This window comes from Melanaphis sacchari, unplaced genomic scaffold, assembly GCF_002803265.2.
Source record: "Melanaphis sacchari strain LSU unplaced genomic scaffold, SCAv2.0 Contig88_pilon_pilon, whole genome shotgun sequence".
NCBI lineage: Eukaryota > Metazoa > Arthropoda > Insecta > Hemiptera > Aphididae > Melanaphis > Melanaphis sacchari.
In genome coordinates, this window is record NW_020271625.1 from 595,343 (window position 1) to 616,279 (window position 20,937).

Here is a 20,937-nt window from a genome sequence, read left to right on the forward strand (position 1 = left end):
GATCAGAAAGGTAAATGAGTAAGTGAAATAAGCAGTTGCTTTGGTTCGAGAAAAATGTTGACCGATACTCTAATAACAGTCAATTTTTACGATGAAATCTTTAAATTAAAACAAAAAATGTTTTTTTTAACTGTTAGAAAAATATTATATGCTTTAAAATGTGCTATGCCTGTGTTATTGATCAATATTATTTTATTATTTACTACTGTCTACTGAATTTTACTAATTTTCAACTACTGTGCAATTTATTTTATGATAATGAGTCAGCATTTGAACGAGTTTTTTGGAGATCTTAATTAAATGTTTATCATGATTTATGCTTTTTTCCATTATTATCGTTATATTCAATAACGTGTAAATCAAAAGACATTAAAAACACACGAAAAACGCTGTACGCATATCGTCTTGTACAGTTATATAATACTTCATCACATATTGATATTTAATATAAGGTAAACTTTGATTGTTTCAAAAATAATAATAATAAAATATACAATATTAGCGATCTTGTTTGGTAATCCATCTTATGTATTATAATTTGAAATATAAGTACAGCGTAACCCGATCCTCACCTTTTTATTATTGATTCACGGATCTAGTGATACAGGCATATACTCAAAGCATTATATTAAAAGTACTCACATTGTCTTCATCGGCTTTGACATTCATCAGTGACTTTGTCACATTCCATCCTCCCTGAGCCACAGCTGCTATGTCTTTGTGCAGCAAGTGTTCAGCGGCACTGGCCGCGGACGAAGATCCGCCATGGTGGTGACTGCTCGCAGCCGCCGATACGTCATCAGCGCTGGCTGCGTGACCGGGCTTTGAGGACGATCCGCCACCGAAATTTGGTGAACTGTAAAATTAAAACAATACCGATCAGACGCCGATAGAAGCAACTTTAGGATTTTAGGGCATAGCAGTCCACATAGGTCGACTAAGAGCACAGTGTGTTGTACCGATAGTGCAAAGGCGGACAAGGCAATGAAAATGATAAACTCAAATTAAGTTAAATGAATACAAAATCGTTAAGTTAGAAATTAATATGAACTTACTCAGTTTCCAAAAACATTAATTTACTTATTTAATAGTTGTATAAAAATTATTTTGTGATTATATAATATACATAGGTAACATTATTTTATTAGTAAATATAACATCATTTATAAGTTATAATATCATTATTGTTATTATAATAAGTATTAGATTATTTTTATTTAAAATCATGTTTATAACTATGAATGTATATAACTATTAAAACAAACAGTTTATAATATAAGCATGACGGATTATTTTTTAATTAACTGAAAATACTGAGTAATTTAAACAGTCATTAAAATAATTAAGTTCTTAAATTAATATAAACAAATATTGAAAATTGAACAACTAGTTAATAACCTAACCTTTACAAGTGCATAATACGCGTATTCATTCCACAACGGCTTCTTGCTTTATTTTATAGATATTTTAGAATATTTTCGAAAAACTCGAACGATAACAAAAAATGGTAGATACCACGAGGATACGATTCATGCAAAAATAATCTTCTGGTAAGTATGAGTAAAATAAAAAAACTAAAAAGAGGTCGATTGGACGATTTCGATGTAGAACATTACGATTTGGTACAGCATGATTTATGGCTGTATTATGATTCTTAAATATGTCGACGCGCTTTTTACTTGATAGACGACATAAAAGTTTTTTTACACATTTTCTATCGCCAAAAGTATTCCTCCATATATTATTATACACTAAACCGTTAGTTTGGGATAAACAATTCAATAACGATAGGAAGTAAGTGCGGGGAAATTTTATCGTGTTATTGAATTATTGTGCTTATAGTCCGACAGTGGAGACTGTTTAAAAATGAGGAGAGTGAGCCAGAGCAAAAATGTTGTTTATCAAATAGTTTTTAATTTATAAAATTGTTAGCTTATTAAAAGCATATGTTTTTGAATAATTTTAAATTTATTCCGTATACAATATGTATATCATGTATATGTATTTGTTTTGATAAGACCTTCATTTTTTTTTTTTACAAATTTTTAAATAGTAACTCAAAAATATGAGTAATATTTTAGATCAACCAACATATCAAAATACCAGAAACTTTAAAAAACAGTTTTCAAAATTGAAATTAATATTTGAAAGGATTTTGACCCCTGCATGATCTATTTTATAATATTTTAATTTCATAAGAAATACATTTTATTCACTTGAAAACATTTTTGATTTAAAATATATCAAATGATTATTCTAAACACTAAATTTACTAAATATTATGGTAGAATATAGCCATAGTATCATAATATGTACCAAATAATATAATTGTATACAATAATGATTTCAGTTCGATTATTTGACAAATGATTAGCAATAATTACAAAATAATATAATAATATTAGCGTTCTAGGATTAAATTTAAGTACCAATTTAATTAATTAATTGTTTAAAAAAAAAACGATAAATTAATATTTTTACTGGCCGACTACTAACAACTTTACGTATAAACGTTATTCTCTTGAAATTTGACAATCCTGACTTGGTGCATATTAATCGCATATCACAAAAATGTTAAAACTATTAGGTATAAATAAATTGTATAATAATAATAATGTTTTCCATCATTAACTACATCAATTGTTATTCCGTATATTCTTTTAATAAATTAAATCACACTGTACAATGCAATTATATTGCGAATAAAGATAAAAGTGTGATTATCAAATTCAAAAATTATAGCATTTTGCAAAAATTTGAAGTAATTAAGTATAAAATTCTGAAAAATGTATTTAATTAAAGGTATTTACAACTAAATATATTTATCTTGTAGAAAAATGAATAAAGTTTTCGACATTTAAAAAAAAAAACTTAAAAAAACCATATCTACGGCTGCGTTTGATTAGTAATTTTTTTGTGTTGGTTGATCTCAGAATACACTTCTATTGTGCTAAACACATGACGCTGACGCAGCAAAAACTAATTAAATGGGTATAAATTATCTACAAAGATCGTTTGTCATCTGTCGCCAGTTTATTTATCTTAGGGTCGACGTCCGTCCATTCCCTTGTTCTTGACAAAATACTCAATGGGACACCTGCCAATTTCAGAAATTCTTATAACAAATAGGTTTTGGGTGTCCGACAAAAACTATGATAGATCAAATAAAGAAATAAAAGCGGAATGAAATAAAAACAAATATTTTTATATTTTTATATTTTTGTGAAATACATCACGGGCTGAGTCTCATGATGGATTTTTTGAATTGTCACGATACACGTATAAATAATATACTGCAGTACTAAACGAAAGAAATCATCGTAACTCCTCAAGGAGTGTTGGGAAATCAACGATATAAGTTTAGACGTACATAAAAAAAACTTAGTTCGCAAAATCCAATAAAAAAAGTATTTCAAGACTCGATGTTTTCCAAATAATTTTATTCCGTATAGAATCGTAAATATATTTTGACCAAAATAATCAGTATAAGTTACAGATTTTTTGACTAGTCGAGTAAAATAAAACATCGTTGTTAAGATATAACTTACGTTGATAAATTAAAAACAAAACTCATAATTCAAACCAATTATTGTAGTAAAAAAAAAATAATAATAATAAATAAATAAATAAAATAACAATTAATGAAATCATGATTTGACAGATAATATTAACAGTAATAATATTGTAATATTTTAAATGGTCCGTTGTTAAAGTTGTCGGAGCAAAATAAATGGAATATTCACCTATTAATAATAGAATGTTTATGTTTATACGTTAACAAAAGTCAATTTGAAAATATGGATACCAGATTATCTCGAATTTAATAAAATTTCAATAGACGATCATAAACACAAAATCGATTCTGTTGAATACAAATATCTGCAATATTGTACATTTGCTGGACGAAGATAATAAATAAGTCCGCTGACTTACATTTCTTCGTACGCAAATATTTATAATAATATAATACTATTTTATCATAATAGAAGATTTTCTGCAGTGCATGAAAACAATTTTTTTTTACTAAATATATCATGTACTTTGTCCTTCAATCAATTGGATTAAGCTATAATTCTGAAAACAGATTCTTATTAATTTATTATATTTTCAAATTTTCTTTTTTTATTTCTAAACTATTAAAATCAAATTTAGCAAAGGACAAAAGTCAAAGTTGAACTGAATGGGTTTTCTAGTCTGTGGGAAATTTTGATTCGTTTCAGAAAATGTATTGCTTTGATAGTAGTTAAACGGTGCGAAACAGAGGACAAAATACGGTTGAATATACGAACTATAAAATGAATACCGTAGGCATTTTGTTTGACAAAATTATCTTGGTCACGCTGACATATCGTATAGAAATGACATCAATGGAATAGTGTTGTTGTTATTATTATTATTTCGAATTATCGTGTTAATTTCGTGCATCACGATATTAAGGTCTGAAACATATTATTATTAATCTCTTTAGACACCGTCTATAATGCGCGCGGTACTATTTAATTTTGTATAATCCCTGGGTGTGATTTTAACGGTGTCAACACGCGCGAATTTTAGATATTATATACTTAATATTATTAGGTAACCCAAATGATTGATGCACTGTAATCTATGAGTTTAGTAGGTATGTTTATAATGTGTCCCATGCGCGTAAATCTAGTCATGCGGAAGACTATTCGTCGTGTTTCGTATGGTATAACTGATATTCAAAGTCAAGCCCGGATTAAGGATCGATTTGGCCCCAGGACACTATAAACGGTATAAACTTAAAAGACCCTCTTTCAACTTTAACTTCAAAAAAATTGTATCACTACATTTTAAAAACTGTAAATTATTGTATAATTTTTCCAGCGCAAAAATAAATAAATAAGGCTATATAAATTAATAATTATGTAATAGTTTATTATGCACATATTATATATATATATATATATATATATATATACTGTATTTGTTAAAAATAATAAAAATCAAAATTTTTTTCCTTGATTTTTCTTTTGCAAATTGTTGAATAGTTTCTAGTTTTATTGAATTCAATCAATTGCAAAATATCATTTTCTGAGTATAATATCTTTAGTTATGTTAAATTTTTCTTAGTCTGATTTGTTTTAAACTTATTTTTATTCTTGTTAATTTAGAAAATGCTCTTTTGGTCGAACAATTATTTTTATTATGTATGGAAACCTCATGCAAATAGATCAAAAATACCTAATGTCAATTATTATCACTTATACGCTATCAATTCTTAGAATAACAATTTAATATTTATTATTACTTAGTTATTTTTTGTAATATAAAATTAAGAACATTTTTATTTTATAATTATTAATTATCTACTAAACTCTCTAATATTATATATATATATATATATATATTTTTTTTTAACTTTTTTAAGTGCATTAAAAATATATTTTTAAATTGTAGATAAAAATGGGCCTCTAAAATCAGTGGGCCCCGAAACCGTGCCTTCCCTGGCTTCCCCATTAATCCGGGTTTGTTCAAAGTGTTTAGTTAATTGCACGGCGTTTTGTGTTCATACAAATATATTATACGAGCTGTGATATAAACATAACGCCATAGTGATATTACATAATATCAAACAGCCGGATGTAACATATTACCGGAATGTCAAATAGACACAACGTAGGTCCACCGCATAAATTGAACGCAATTTGATAACGTGTTTTTAATAACAAAGTAGCATTCGATTTGATTCCCGGATACCTATTCACTCGAATCGAGACCGGTGAGTTAGTTCTGGGTGAATAAAAAGGTATATGAGTCGAGTCAATTCTATTTTTGATGTTAATCAGCAGAAAATGTGAGAAAAGAAGTACTTACTTATAAGGGAAATTGTTTTTTAAATTTATAAATTCCCCTTAACAGCCCACTGACTAAGTAATATCTGTAACCAATAATTTATTTTTAGTGTCTATTTTAAACTATAGCTTAAGTTGCAAAAATATTCATTATTTTTAAAATTTCGAATATTTAAAAATCATAAAATTGAAATGTTTCACGTAAATGTACTTTAAAACGTTATTTGATCTTTATGTTTAACATTATTACTTTTTTAAACGTTATTTAATTTTTTTATTTTAAGTTTAATGTTAAAAAAAAATATCAAACAAAACCTGTGAACATTAAAGAAATTGAACATAAAAATGAAAGCTAGTTGGATTACACTTATAACCTAATAAATCTTTTTAATATTAATATAAAAAAAAAAAAATTAAAATTTTTTAAATTATTTGTGAAATTTATAAGATTTAAAAATAAAAATGAATACATTTTAAATTTGTCCTTGATATGATGAAAAGTTTGATAGGAACAGCGTTAAAAATAGTACAACTTTCTTTTTAAAAACATCATTCCTATAGTAAATGTTTGTTTATTTTTATTGATCTTTTACAATAATACTTATTATTCAATTTTATTTGAATTTATTTGAGTAAATTTCTGTAGTAACGTTATAAAAAACATTTTGAAGTTTAAAACACTGTTATACATTTTTTGATTTAAAAACCAAACTTTGTTGTTATAATAATTACTAATGAACGAAAGATATCCTACATAATCCAACGAGTTTTTAATATAATTTAACTAAAAAAATAATAAAATTAAAATTATATAAAATATAATGTGTGTTTGTTTTAAGCCCGTTAATTATTTGAAAATGCATTTGTGGTGTTTTACACATTACCTTTTTCACGTATGATAATAAATCGATCTGCTTAGAATATTTATGTTCGTGCAATAATAAAAACTGTAATGGTCTATTTATTTACGCGCGTAACTTAAATATCAAGATTGACATTAAGCATATGTACTTTTCGTGTTTTTTTAAAGTCAATTTAGTTCCATTGAATTATCTTCACATAATATATTTATATATTAAACAATGTGAGTGATATGAACAGTTTGAATCCTTTTATAAAACTTTAATAAGACGTATTCAATTTAATACAAATTAACTTTTAAAATTGTTCAAGTCAAAATAATAGAATATTATAATCCTCACGTTTGCGATTTACATTCACATAATTTTACGATGAATAAAAATTCTACAATTCAAATTTGTATAAGAACTTAACATACTATATTTCATTATCAGGAATATTTGAGTTGTCTATTGCAGTACAAGAAAATATAACTTAATCTATATTCTGTGGTCGACTGAATGATGTTAACCTTCTCAGAATTTTTTCATGATGTATTTTTTTTTTATTTCTATTATGTTCATAGTTAATGATTAATCATTTCCAATATTTTCAACTCAACTTCTGATTAATTATTTTGTACACGAAAATTTTCAATTCTTTTTAACGACTTAGTCTGTGAGCTAAAGTATAATAATAATTATTATTTATGGAATTAAAAAATGTACTTGAATGTAACTATTAGTTTATTAATTTAACTATGAGCAATATATAGTTTTCTTTAAACAGTAAAATCTTTTAATTTGTAAATTATTTCATTTGTTCATAAAAATGTAAAAGTAGCTACATAATACAAGATTATTTTATTTGTTCAACACACCTACTGGTAAAAATTTTATTTCTTTAAACGCCTAGGCTTTATTGAACTATCAATAATAAATAATTTTAGTTTTTTCAGTTCTAATATATTTTACATACGTGGATAAAATATTGCTACAACTCAAAATTTCTGATTTTTAAGCTAACGTTACAAGTGAATACCATACATTTTGTTTACAATGTTGTGTATAATCTGAACTTATTTTCTAACCAATATATCTGTAATGTAAGATACATGTCAATTTTAAAGTAATTCGATTAAAAAAATTCGTACCGCTTCATTTTGACATATAATTGTTGGTTTTTTTTTTTTTTTTTTTTTGAAATTGAGCATAAAATATTAATAATAGATCTATATACGTTTTTTACATAAATAATGTGAATTGGATGATACATGGGAAAACAATAGTTAACTCCATCGTTTTTGTTTGTGCCATGTATAATATTTAAATTTAAATGAAACACTTTTGATACAACTTTATTTTTTCAATGTCTCAATTCACACAAGTTTTTCGAAACAAAATTAATAAATTACAGTATTAAAATTAACCGTTAGAGACCACATTAAATTTTAAAATTCAACTATATTTTTAATTATTTTGTACACCAAGCACTTGAAAACTAAGGCTTTTGATCGCCGTAGAAAATATCATCAGATGAATATTGTTTTTTAAATTTTAGAAGATTTTCAACATAATTCAACATTATTCTTTTCTTTTAATTTATTTGTTAAAATTTGCGATTCCTGCCGTTTACAAATGTTATCTGTATAATATCGATATTATGACCGAATGGTTTTTAATGTTTTTTCGAGTTATTGAGAGAAATACGCGCTAGTGTTGAATATTATTCTATTATTTTTATTTAAATTTAGATTTAGTTCAAAATAACAAAATTTCCAGAAAACTGACATTCGAAATAAAATAAATAAATAAATATTCTCGATTTACTTCATAATTTTTCTGTCTAAACTAACTTGAACAAAGATTGAAATAATTCGTATTATATTGAACGATACCACGCTATATGAAATATGATTAAAACTATTACAGGATTTTTTGGAATATTACATTCATTATTTTCGTTATAACAGTTTCAAAAGTATCTTTGTATTTTCTAATCAAAGTTTTTTTTTTTTTTAGTTTTCTGAACTTATAATAGTACTGTTGAGTATCGTTGTATTATAATACATTAACCAAATTCGAAACTTTATGTATAAACTTTATCACGAACAGTTATCCAGAATTGTATATTTGAATTACTAAAAAATTAAAGTATTAAAATATATTTGATTGTTGTGCATTTATTACGAAATTGTAGTGTGAAAGTTAAACCGTATATATGACATGTTAGGTGATTGTACACTGTACAAATAGTATGAGAAATTTAATTTACTTAATATCGTTTTGTTATCATACAGATGAAAACGAATGGTAAATAATAAAAGTATTCTTATTTTTTAACATTTTTACACTATTAAAGTTGTCCACAAATTATCAGAAATCAAAACTCAGTGTCTTTAATCGATATTCAAACAAAAATTACGATAGAGTAGTTGATTATTGTTTATAACTTAATAAGTATCGATAAAACATGAAAACATAATTTTTTGCTGTCTATGTTCTTTAAACTAAGACTAGAATTTTTAAAAAAATATAATAATTATTGTATCTATATAATATTATAAACAACACTTTCTTAATATTTGACATAAAATACAATATACTATATTAATAAAATAACAACAAATTCTTATATATATATATATATATATTATATAAGAACAGCTCTTTTTTATATTACCATTTTTTGACGACACTATTTAACATTTTTACAATTTATTTTCGAAATGTCGTTTAAAATACCTTCCTAAATGTCACTACTTCACTTGATTTTTATTTTGTTTTCCTAAAGAGAGAGAAAGGGAGTGATTGTATTTTGATTGTTCCTATTTTGTGACGACAATATTTAACATTTTTTAGCATTTTTATTTTTTTCACTGAGTTGTACTATATACTCCTACGAGTGATATATTATTCACAATTTTATTTTATTTTTCATTATAGTCATTTTGAGAAATCACAAACTATACACGACTAAAGCCGGGTAATTCAGCTAGTGATATTATAAAAATTAATATTTCCAGTTATAATCATTTAAAAAAATCAATTTTATGTTTGCATCGTAATTAACTTAATTTGCTAGAAAATAAAAACCATTACCTATGAAATAAATAAAATAAGTGGCCTTATGTGGTTGGTCTCAGTAACTAATGTTTTCTAAGGTCAAGTATCGGCCGGCATCGCTAGCTCTTGAATGGATGACCGTCCGAGTTCTTAGTAACAAATCCATGGCGCATACACATATACACACATGTTCCAACTCTACTAACCAAACCATACAAACAAAACTTACACAAAAAGTCTACAGTTCTTATCCACAGCTAATGGCCTTAATTTCCGGGCTTAAAATAAGATCAATAAATAAAAAGATAGGTTGCAGTAAAACAATACTAATATACTTATTCATTAATTAATTACTTAGATGCGCAAACAACTTTTATTTTATGAATAGAATTATATGAATAAATTCAAAGATCAGAAAGACTTAAGTGTTATTTTCAATGTGATTTATTAAAACAATTTAAAGTATAACTTCTAGCAAGAAGTTTTCAATTAGTATATATATATTACTATTAGTATATAATTATCGTATTATATATCGTAGGCACATCCATAATCATCAGTGTAACTATATATTTTTCGATTCATTTTCTTCAAAATTAAACCACTAATAATTTCATTCTATTAGAGGCTTCATATTTATCTTGGGTCAATATTTGAATTATTATATTTTTCGAAATTATTATGTGGTATGTATTTATGCAATATATAAATATGGTATAAAAGTTAATTTACGAATTATTCATCTTACAGTATATTATTGCGTACTATAAGTTATACAATAACTTGTAAGGTATCAATACACATACTAAACTTCTTTTATACTACGATATAGTACACTTTATTGTGTATCATCGCATAATAAATTAAAAATAAACTTTATATATTGCGTGATGAGGAAAAAAATATTGTTAAAAATTCTACAATTCTACGTATGAACCATATAATATACTATAAATAATACATTTTTAAGCTACTCATCTAGATAGTCTAAAGTTGGAAAGGTGCTATAACCTAAAACGATCAAAATAAAATAATCTTTTTACTGAGATCGAAGAGCAAAGATCAGTGTTATATCAAATAAATATATTTAAAAAATAGTAAATTATCTAAGAGTTTACCCTAAATACAATTTTTTTTTTTTTTAAGTAATTCAATTATATTTAGTATGTTAATAATTTAATTACTAAAAATAAATAGTATCTAGCCCTGATTATAATAATTTAAAAATATTGCTTTTGACGCTACAAACCTATCATATTATCAAAGATTTTTGATACTGGATATAAAAAATTTTTAGGAATAATGTTTTTTTTTTTTTTTAACCAACTAGAACCACTGAATACAACTTTTTTCTCTTAAAATTATTAATATAAAGGAAATTGATGGTTCATTTATATTAAACCCGATCAACTTTAAACTTAATAACCTCAAAATTTACAATAATCATACTATATTTATCATAAATAATTTATCCATAAACTACATGTTGAATTATCTCATTAATATTTTAATATCAAACAGCAATAATATTGATATTAACTACTTATTTAAATAAGTTATTACTCTTCTTTTCTTAATGTTAACATTGTTAATAATATCAAATTATGTTATATACATTATACCATTATACATATTGTATAGATTGTCATCGTGTAAGAAAATCTATCGAAATCGTTTGCGTTTCTTTTATTTAAATAAATAAGTGTACACCTAGACTGCATAGTAACGAATTTATGGCGTTTGAAGCTTACCTTTTCACCTACCCATAAGCTAAAACGAAAAACACAAAATAAATTATTTTCTTAATAACTTACGTTATCGTGTGTGCGCTGTCTTTTCATTTTTTACATAATAACAATATACACTTTCAAGTAGCAGTATAACACACCAGTGAATAAGACAAATAATGATGAAGATGATACTATCGATGACGGCGCTATATACATTATAGTGACACGACAAACGCAATGAATAAATCATGATATTCAAGTTCTTCGAAAATATTTTATCGACTGTATATGACGATTGTTATTATTATTGTGCTGAAAAGTGAAACCATTGTACTACAAAAGCCACGCAAGCAATATACTTGCAAAAAAAGCTTACTATTTTCATATTTGTATAACACCATGAAATGTGAATACATTTTTCGTCCAGACCCAAATCAGTTAAGACTTAATTACAGTCTTAGTCGAGTTTTCGACGAGAATTTAAATGAATAATTATATTTATTTTTTTTTTCACTTCGAGTTAGTAGGTAATCATCCAAATTAACCACTATATACGTGCAAAAAATTTCAAATACAAATAGTCCAATTGATAACGAATTAACACGTATATTTTTTTTGTTTTGTCTAAAGTAGTAACAATAACATTTAAAATCAATATTCAATGTAGGTATGATGGTTTATCAGACTCGGTAAATTATGTTTAATTAAGATGATTAGTTGCACAGAATTTCACTTTTATATTCATACAAATGATGAGCTTTAATTTAAATAAGTGGTTTTAAATTTTTATACAGGTAAAAATGATATATTAAGCAATACTATCTTTTAATTATGGTACAGAGTTCAGTTGATAAGATAATCAATTAACGTATAACAGCCAGTAAAAGTACTGAAATAATTTACATGAACTCAAATAATAATTTAAATATTTTATAAAAGTATCTATATTTAAAATAAAATACAATTTTACAAATACTTTTAATTTTTAATGTAACATATATTTCTATTTCCAAGCTAAACGAATTTTTTTTTTCAAGTTGTAACAAAGTAGTTACATTGTAATTTATTATTTTAATATATTTATTTTTCCAACACTTAAACTTCAAATAGCTTTAAGAAATTAAAGTTATTATGTATATTTTTTAGGTTTTTAGTTCAAATATAAAATATCGTATTACATTTTTAAACTTTAGCTATAAAAATTAAAAATTTTATAAATTTTTCACTATTAATTACTTTAATTTGTAAAATGTTGTGATTTTGACGAGTTTGACGAGTTTTGTAAAAATTTGAATTTGAATTGCAAATAAAATACAATTTGATCTATTTAAATATTTAATACAAACTTGTGTGAAATCTTGTACTTCATTTTTTAGAATTTTAAACAGGGAATTTCTATTGTTATTTGTTGAAAAAAAAATAAGCAATTAGGTAATTTAAAATTTAAAATTTCTTTAAATTACTTAAAAATAATCCAAAATATTTAGAAAATTATACTATGCGTAGAAAATTTTAACATACAAATTTAGTTAAATACTATTTATGCATCGAAATTCCCATTTTTTCTTATTATTTTTTATCTTTTTTGTTTTTTCTTATTAAACTAAGGAAAAAAAGGAAAATTACTGTAAAATAAATACATTTATCATTCCACTTAAAATGTACTACAAAATCCACAATTTTCCATCAACGTTTAGCATTTTAAAAATTCTATAAATTAAAATTAATTAATTTTTAAAGAATATCTGTATACAAAATTGTTTGCTTGTAGTATATGATAATAATAAGTGTTAAAAAAAATTATAAATTTGTAAGTAATTTACCATAGAAGCTTATAGCGTGATATTTTTTAGATATAGAATATACATGTATTTATAATTGAACATAACAGTAGTTATTATTTAAGTAAACCGTAACTTAAACAGCTTTAAAATTAAAGTATATAATTTAAATCAGATTTCAAGTTCAAGTTAAATATTTTATTTAGTTTAATACTATTAATAAACGATTAACCTTTTTTAATCCAATAATTTATCGAATTGATTTGCAAATAATAATATATAAACATAATATTTTTTTTCAACAATGGACCGTATCAAAGTGTAAATAATATATATATATATATTTATTTATTAGTTATTTGTTTTAAAACTTACAAGACTTGTGTATTTTGTACAACAGAAAAATAATATTTTCGTCGAATTTTCAATTTATTCTAAGATAATTGTTTTCAAAAGTAAAATATACAATCATAAAAAATATATTCTATAAATAAATTGTATATATTTCTAATATAATTTAAATTTAGTTCTTTTACGAGAGAATACACATCTGTTAAAATAATATTAGGTCATGCACAAGCATAATAATACATTTTTGCGGTCCCTTGTAATATGTTACAATGAGTTTAGAGAGTTACTGTAAAGTTTATCTACCTATTCCCTACTGTAAAAATAAGTCTTTCTCATCATAAAGCAATACAACTAGTTATACATAATATCATGTATAATAACGCTATTGATTAAGTTAAATTAATTAACGTGCTCAGTCATATACATTATAAAGAAAAAAATATTGATATAAATAAGATAAATAGGTGTTATTATTAGTAATGACTAGGGCTCAAAAGTTATAGTAAAGGAATGTTTTTTTTTGTTCATCCTAGAACATCCAAAGTAAGATACAAATATGTTTTACACTTATGTGATGCTATACACGAAATTTTATTTTGCTATTTTTTTTTTTTGCATATTTACGGTTTTTATTGCTATTTTGCTAATTTAGTGTTGTTAGTATTATTTTTGAGTATATTTTCACATTATATGTGAAATATTTACATTTGTTGAAAAAAATGATTTTTAGATTATATTTTTAAAATATATATTTGAATTCTTAGATTTTTTTTTACTTTTTAACTGTAAATTATAAAGTTGTAAAATTACTTTAAATTGGGTTTCTTATAACTTTATAGTTTTTTCAAGTCAAATGCATAAATACATATTTTTTGATTTTTTGAGCTATTTATAGCTCATATTTTGGAGTTTTTAAGTGCATATTCAAAAGCTAAAAAGTAACATTTTTAATGCAACAATTTTCGAGCTCTGATAATAGCTAAACAATTATAAATGCATTTTTATTATTATTAAATTGACTTTAATAATATATGCATAATTAATTTATTAGGTTCACTGAAATTTAAAGGTTATCTTATAGGTATTTATTTTGGAAAAAATAAAATATTTATAATGGTTAATTATAAATCATTATACTACACAATTCTTAATAATTGTAAATGGCGATTATATTTTTTTATTTAATTTTAGTGATGCATAAGTAATTAAATGGAGGAATTTATTTATTGATTTAATCATTTCAAAATTTTATGAGTGTCAATAAACAAATAAATGTATTATACGAGTATACCTAGATAACTTTAATACATTTTTGTAATTTATTTTATTTTTTATAAATATAAAAAACCTATTTGCCTAACGCTTATTAGTTATTACTAATTGCAGGGACTTAAATTATGACATTATGACGGTAAATTATACCAAATAAAAAAAAAAAAAATGTTTACGTCTTGTATGTACCACGACAATGTATTGACTTAAAGGAGACAAAATATTATTATATAACTAAAATAAAAATAAAATTTAATTGTGTAAATTCTATGTTAACATATTCTATTAATAAGATCAATAATATAAATATTAAAAATAAATACGTCTGTGAATTTTATTATACTTGTAATACAATATAATAGGTAAATTTATACAAACCAATAAATATAATTAAAGGCGTCTGACTTCTAAAAATATAATTATACTTTTCTGTTATAGCGGCAATAAAATTGTATTTCAGGTGTAGAATATTCAATTGGGTTGTTGCCTTTTTCTTTTTAATGATAATGGATAAAATATTTTAGAGATGGTACTATATTATTGAATTATTATTTCAAAACAATGCATTCCTCATTTCAATTACGCATAGCCGAGGGCACACGTAACGGAATGGAAGAAAAACTGACAACTTCGTAAAAAAAACACGTTAACACATTATAAATCATGACATTTAAAAATATAATTAGTCGGATTAAAAAGAAAAAGTAGAAAACGTGAGATTACGTGATAATAATAATAATAATTTATGACATTACTTTTTACCATAATTTTCTATAATGATGAGATGCAAATTTACTGGCTATATATTACTTTCTGTTTGATATTATGTACTATGGTAGAATTATTATTTTGTACCATAGGCCATTAATTTAAACAAATATTATTACCGGGATATGATTAAAACTTTAATGGAATCAAGGCACATAATATTTTGGGGCTATGGATTACAAACTTATCGTATTTTCAAATGAAGAATAGTCGAAAAAATCAACTATGAATAAATATAAAATTATTTAAAATTATTCATTACAATTTATTTTAATAAAATAAATTCTTGTATATTGAAAACCATAATATTTTATATTGCATATTAAATATATTTTCAGACAAACTTACAATTATTAATTTAATTCATTAAAAAAATGTATTCATAGTAAAAATAAATATTGAACTGAAATATTAAAATTTATTTAGCTATACAAATTTTATACAACCGGTTGCTGGTAAATAAATACGTAATTTGTGAATTTTATGAAATGTTTAACATATTTTATTTAAAAAGGTATCTATACTCAAAAGTAATTACATATTTACTCGTACTTAAAACAATAAGTTATTTTTAGTATTTTATAAAAAATTACTTAAAATATGTACCTATTTTCAAATTTTTATTTTTATTTTATGCTCCCGATGATTTGTTAATTAAGTTATTTTTCTCATTCTTCAGTTATGCAGTCACTTAAAATCTGATTTTTAGAAGTTTTAAATATACTTAAAGAACATATTTTAAAATTATTAAAGTTTATTGAGCTACATAAGGTGTATTCTGTAAAGATACAAAATTCTGTTTTGAAAAAAAAATTCTTTAATTGTACAATAAATTATTTAGTAGGTAACTTTTCTAAAAATTCTGACGCATTGAAATCCAAATTTAAACGATCAGTAGTTAAGTTTTTTTAATTTGTGTTAATTATAGATGATAGGCTTTGGAGGTATGGAACCTATAGCAAATGAAAATTTCATATAAGTTTATATTATATCAATATTTATAATTTATAAAAATAGTTCAATAATTATAATAAATTCTATATTAAATAATATATTTATTTTATAGTTACCTATGTAAAACTATTCTAAAGTTCTACTAGCGTTAGTATAAATATTCTAAAAATTACTAATAAACTGTTGATTAAAATTTTGAACCATGTACATCAACATAAAAAAAAAAAAAATGAATTAAATAATTTACAGAAAAAGGATGATTCTCATTTCAAAAACAAAAGCTTTTATCGTCACAAGATATTCTTTAAGAGGTACAAAAAATCTCAAGGATTTGAAAATACTTAGATGTTTAAGTTACTTTATTAAATAATATCAAAAATCAGAATTTGAATAATTTCACCATTAAATGAAAAATGAGCGTGAGCATAAATCATCTTACATACAAGTATATTATATATAATGTATACAATTGTAGAATCGCGTATATATATATATTATAAATGGTTATTAAAATGTTTACCGAAAATAGTATAGATATAGAACGTAACATAGTACAACGCAATAAATTGATCAAATCCGATCGATATCCTGGTGTTTTTGTGAGTTAGAGATAAAAACAAAGAAAATAGTGAAAGTTTTCTAAAACGCCGACCTTTTTTAGCACAACAAACGACCTACAATAGTAGTAGCAGCACAGCAGAAAAGAGCGAAGAAAACCATTATTATTTTCAAATAAACGACTGTCCAACGTTAACGTCGAGGTGAAAAACTACGGACCATATGTCAAAGTTAAGAGTTAAATCATTGCCTAGGGTTTTCACGCGTATACGGCAGTGAAGTTACACACCTATAAGCTGAAATATACGGTATTCCCATTATACGACGTGGCAACACTAATCATTATCATACCAATGCAGTTCAATACGTCTAAAACGTCGTATCGTTGATTAATATTGTTTTGGGGAACGCTTAAAATCAAATTAACGTCGAACACAGGATTTGTGAATCGCATAATAAACCGACGTTATCATCATATTCATATCACTGAAAATTAAAAAGTGTTTTATAAAACTTCTACGAGATAATAGATTATTCACTGCAATTTTACATAGACAAAATTAATGAAAACTAAAACAAATTATCAAAATCAAAAAAAAACTAATACATTTCACAGAATTTTAAAATTGCATAATATTTTATAAAGTAGCGTTGTTAATATAAATATAAAAATATTTATATTTACATTTTTATACTTGGAAATACGTGTGTGTTAAATGCAATTACTATTCGGTGTTTAAAAGAATGCAGAATTTACTAAAAAATAAGTTTAAGTAACTACAGTAAAATACTCATAAAATATATACGTAAAAGAACTTGAAAATTAAATTTAATACATAGGCTATAGCTTACCGACAAAAAAAAAATGTACATAAGACACGTATATTATATATATGACCAAGGATCCATTTATCGTAAGCTACTTATTATTTCAGAAAACACTTATGTTTTTTAAAAAATATTCCTTTTAAATCATTTTAAGTCGGTAGAAAACAACATATATTTTGGCAATTATATTTTTTATTATTTTTATCGTTATTATATTTTTGAATTTATCATTATATTCATTATATAATACATTAAAAAAGCACGTTATCATTAAGTATAAATTTAATACTCACGTTAAATAGATCACCCAGTATACAAATAAAATTGAAAATGTTATCATAAAAAATTATTTAATTATGTATTTAATTTATTTCAGATAACTATTTTATTTAAATAGATGAACAAAAGATGCTTTAAATCATTTTATCTAAATAACGCATAATACCGAAATTAAATACTTACTCGAAGTAACTATAACAAGTACCATGGTTCTAGATCGGCAACACAAATGATTGACATTTTGATGCAGTTCAACACTAAAATATCGTTGATTAATATTGTTTTGAACCCGAAACCCGAAAACTTAAATTTTTCCAAGAGGGGAGTCCAGACATGGTTTGAAGTAATAATCGTTACGAAATGTTCTTCTTAGTGTTGTTATCTGCCCTATGTGAAACTATCACAAAATCTTTATTAGTTGATAATTTATCTATGTTTAATAATATTTTAGATTAAGTAAATATATATATTATTCATTTATTTTATACAGCCTTTTGATAATATATGGACGAGAGCTGGACCTTAATGTTTCAAAAGAAATCAAATAAATCTATATAATATAATCTACCATTACATGATCTTAAAATATCTTTTTTTTCAATAAATTTTATTATTGCAGTATTTTACGGTATTGAGTGTGACCTAGATTTTAGTAGGTACTTATGATATGACAAAACTTATTTTTTTCTAATATTTTCTGAATGAGACAACCTCTCAAATAGTATTTTTTTTTCAAAAATCACTACAACGCGTACTCAGAATACTCGACAGAAACTATTTATGTACGAGTATAGTAACATATAATATTGGTGACTAATGTACGACTTGTATATGTGCACTATTTTAAGGGGTTTCGGATAATTCACGACTCGAGTAGCCAATGTTTCTATTAGAAGAAATTCCGGGATTCAGCGTCATAAAGATATTACATTTATAAAATGAGGAAATATAGGAAATCGTTGTAGTAGGATTCAGATATAGTTCGTCTTTGCATAGACACTACAATAGTTAATGAATGTGTTAATCTTGAATACATATGAGTATATGATTGAAAGACGATTCTGAGCAAGGGTGAACTAACATTTTCGTCATTAAGGTTATCATACAATTATTTTAATAATATTACAGGTTAAAACAATATCCAAATTTCTTTTTTAGTATAATTCAATTTTTTTAAATTACTGATGATTTTTACCTCGAAAAAGTACCAAATATAAATCTAATTTGCTACCTTCATTAAAGTTGATAATCAAAGCACCTTTCTACTGGAAAAAGTGTCTTCCGAGGTTCAGACACAAAAATAAAAAATAACGCATCATTCTAAAATAAATCACTTCGCTCAAAATCAAATAGGTACCAATATTGTATATTAGATTATGAAGTATAGGTTCAAGTAAGGATAAAATTTTTATGTATAACTAATGCGATAGACTAACTCAAATATTGTATTGTAGACAAAAATAAACAATACAATCGTAAAATCAAGTAAATTTTTGATAAACCCATGTGCATTATCCTTGAAGCTCGCATGGTATCGTGGAAAGTGCTTGTACAACATCACGAAGATGATGGAAGATGATTTATTTCATTTTTATTATGTCGTTATCATGCTGTCGTTATTATTGTCATGATAAGCTTTCGAGGGCTTATAAGATGTTTATCGGAAAATACGTGTGTGTGACGTGCATAAATGTTTAACGATGATAACCGTTCGCATGCGCCATTGATAACAAAAAGAATACAAATAATAATAAATAGATAACTTGCATAATAATAATAATATATAATATAACATAGTCAACGATACGCCCGAGTGCATATAAAAGCAATTTCGGTGTATTGCAATACCTAATATCATGATACAATTCAGATACTCGGCACTGCATGTCGTCATATCATCATATATCAACTGAAGAGATGTGTATTTTTCAAGAATTATTCATACACGTAAATACGAGTCTAATAAACTTTTATTTACGAACAAAATTATGAAACCTGCGCTTACATACACTCCATTTTTGTTTCTCATTTTTGTGTACAGTCTCAATAACGTATGAACAACGTTATACGCAAATCTGAATATGAAAACGAATATTCGAAAACATAACTGTGCATGCTCTAGGAGATTGGCTCTGGTAAATGGTTTTTATAATAGAGAGGCACATTTAGAGGCACATTTCGTAAAGCCTCGAGTTTATATAGAGGATTCGACCAAATTAAAAGAAAACAACGTTTATATTTTTTTATTTTTTTTTTTTGAAAAAGAACTAGTTATTGTTGTGGGAAAGTTGAATTTATTTATTGTGCGTGGATTCGGCATAACATGTGCAGCAACATTATACTTATACTTATAGTTCATACAGTCTGTCTTTAGGCAGAATAAGGGCATATTTTTAATCTTTTCCCTCCACTACTTATTGCCCAAAGACAGTTAAAATTAAAGAATTTTTAGAACGTCTGTACTATAAAAAATTACACATTTTGATAATTCATGACATTTTTGATTTATTTCAATTTCACAATATGATAAAAACAAATAAATTATAATTCTCGATGATAAAATATCAAAAAATCTAAATCCGTTGGAAATTTTCCCTCGTGGCTTTTCCCTAAAATTTGTCCCTGGAGTGTATTTATTTCATAATTCATGCGAATACTTTATGATAAAAAGTATTGATATAATACCAATAATAAA

At 24.5% G+C, this 20,937-nt stretch overlaps 1 protein-coding gene across 2 annotated transcripts in view; it reads right to left on the minus strand.

The window, feature by feature from the left end:
• The window catches only part of LOC112602412 (synaptotagmin-7), a 186,419-nt gene that overhangs the window by 74,338 nt on the left and 91,144 nt on the right, over positions 1-20,937 (minus strand). For both annotated transcript variants that reach the window (XM_025350477.1, XM_025350476.1), the window contains exon 3: positions 643-856. In XM_025350477.1, coding sequence (XP_025206262.1) covers positions 643-856 — 214 coding nt within the window. The remainder of the gene's footprint in view (positions 1-642; positions 857-20,937) is intronic.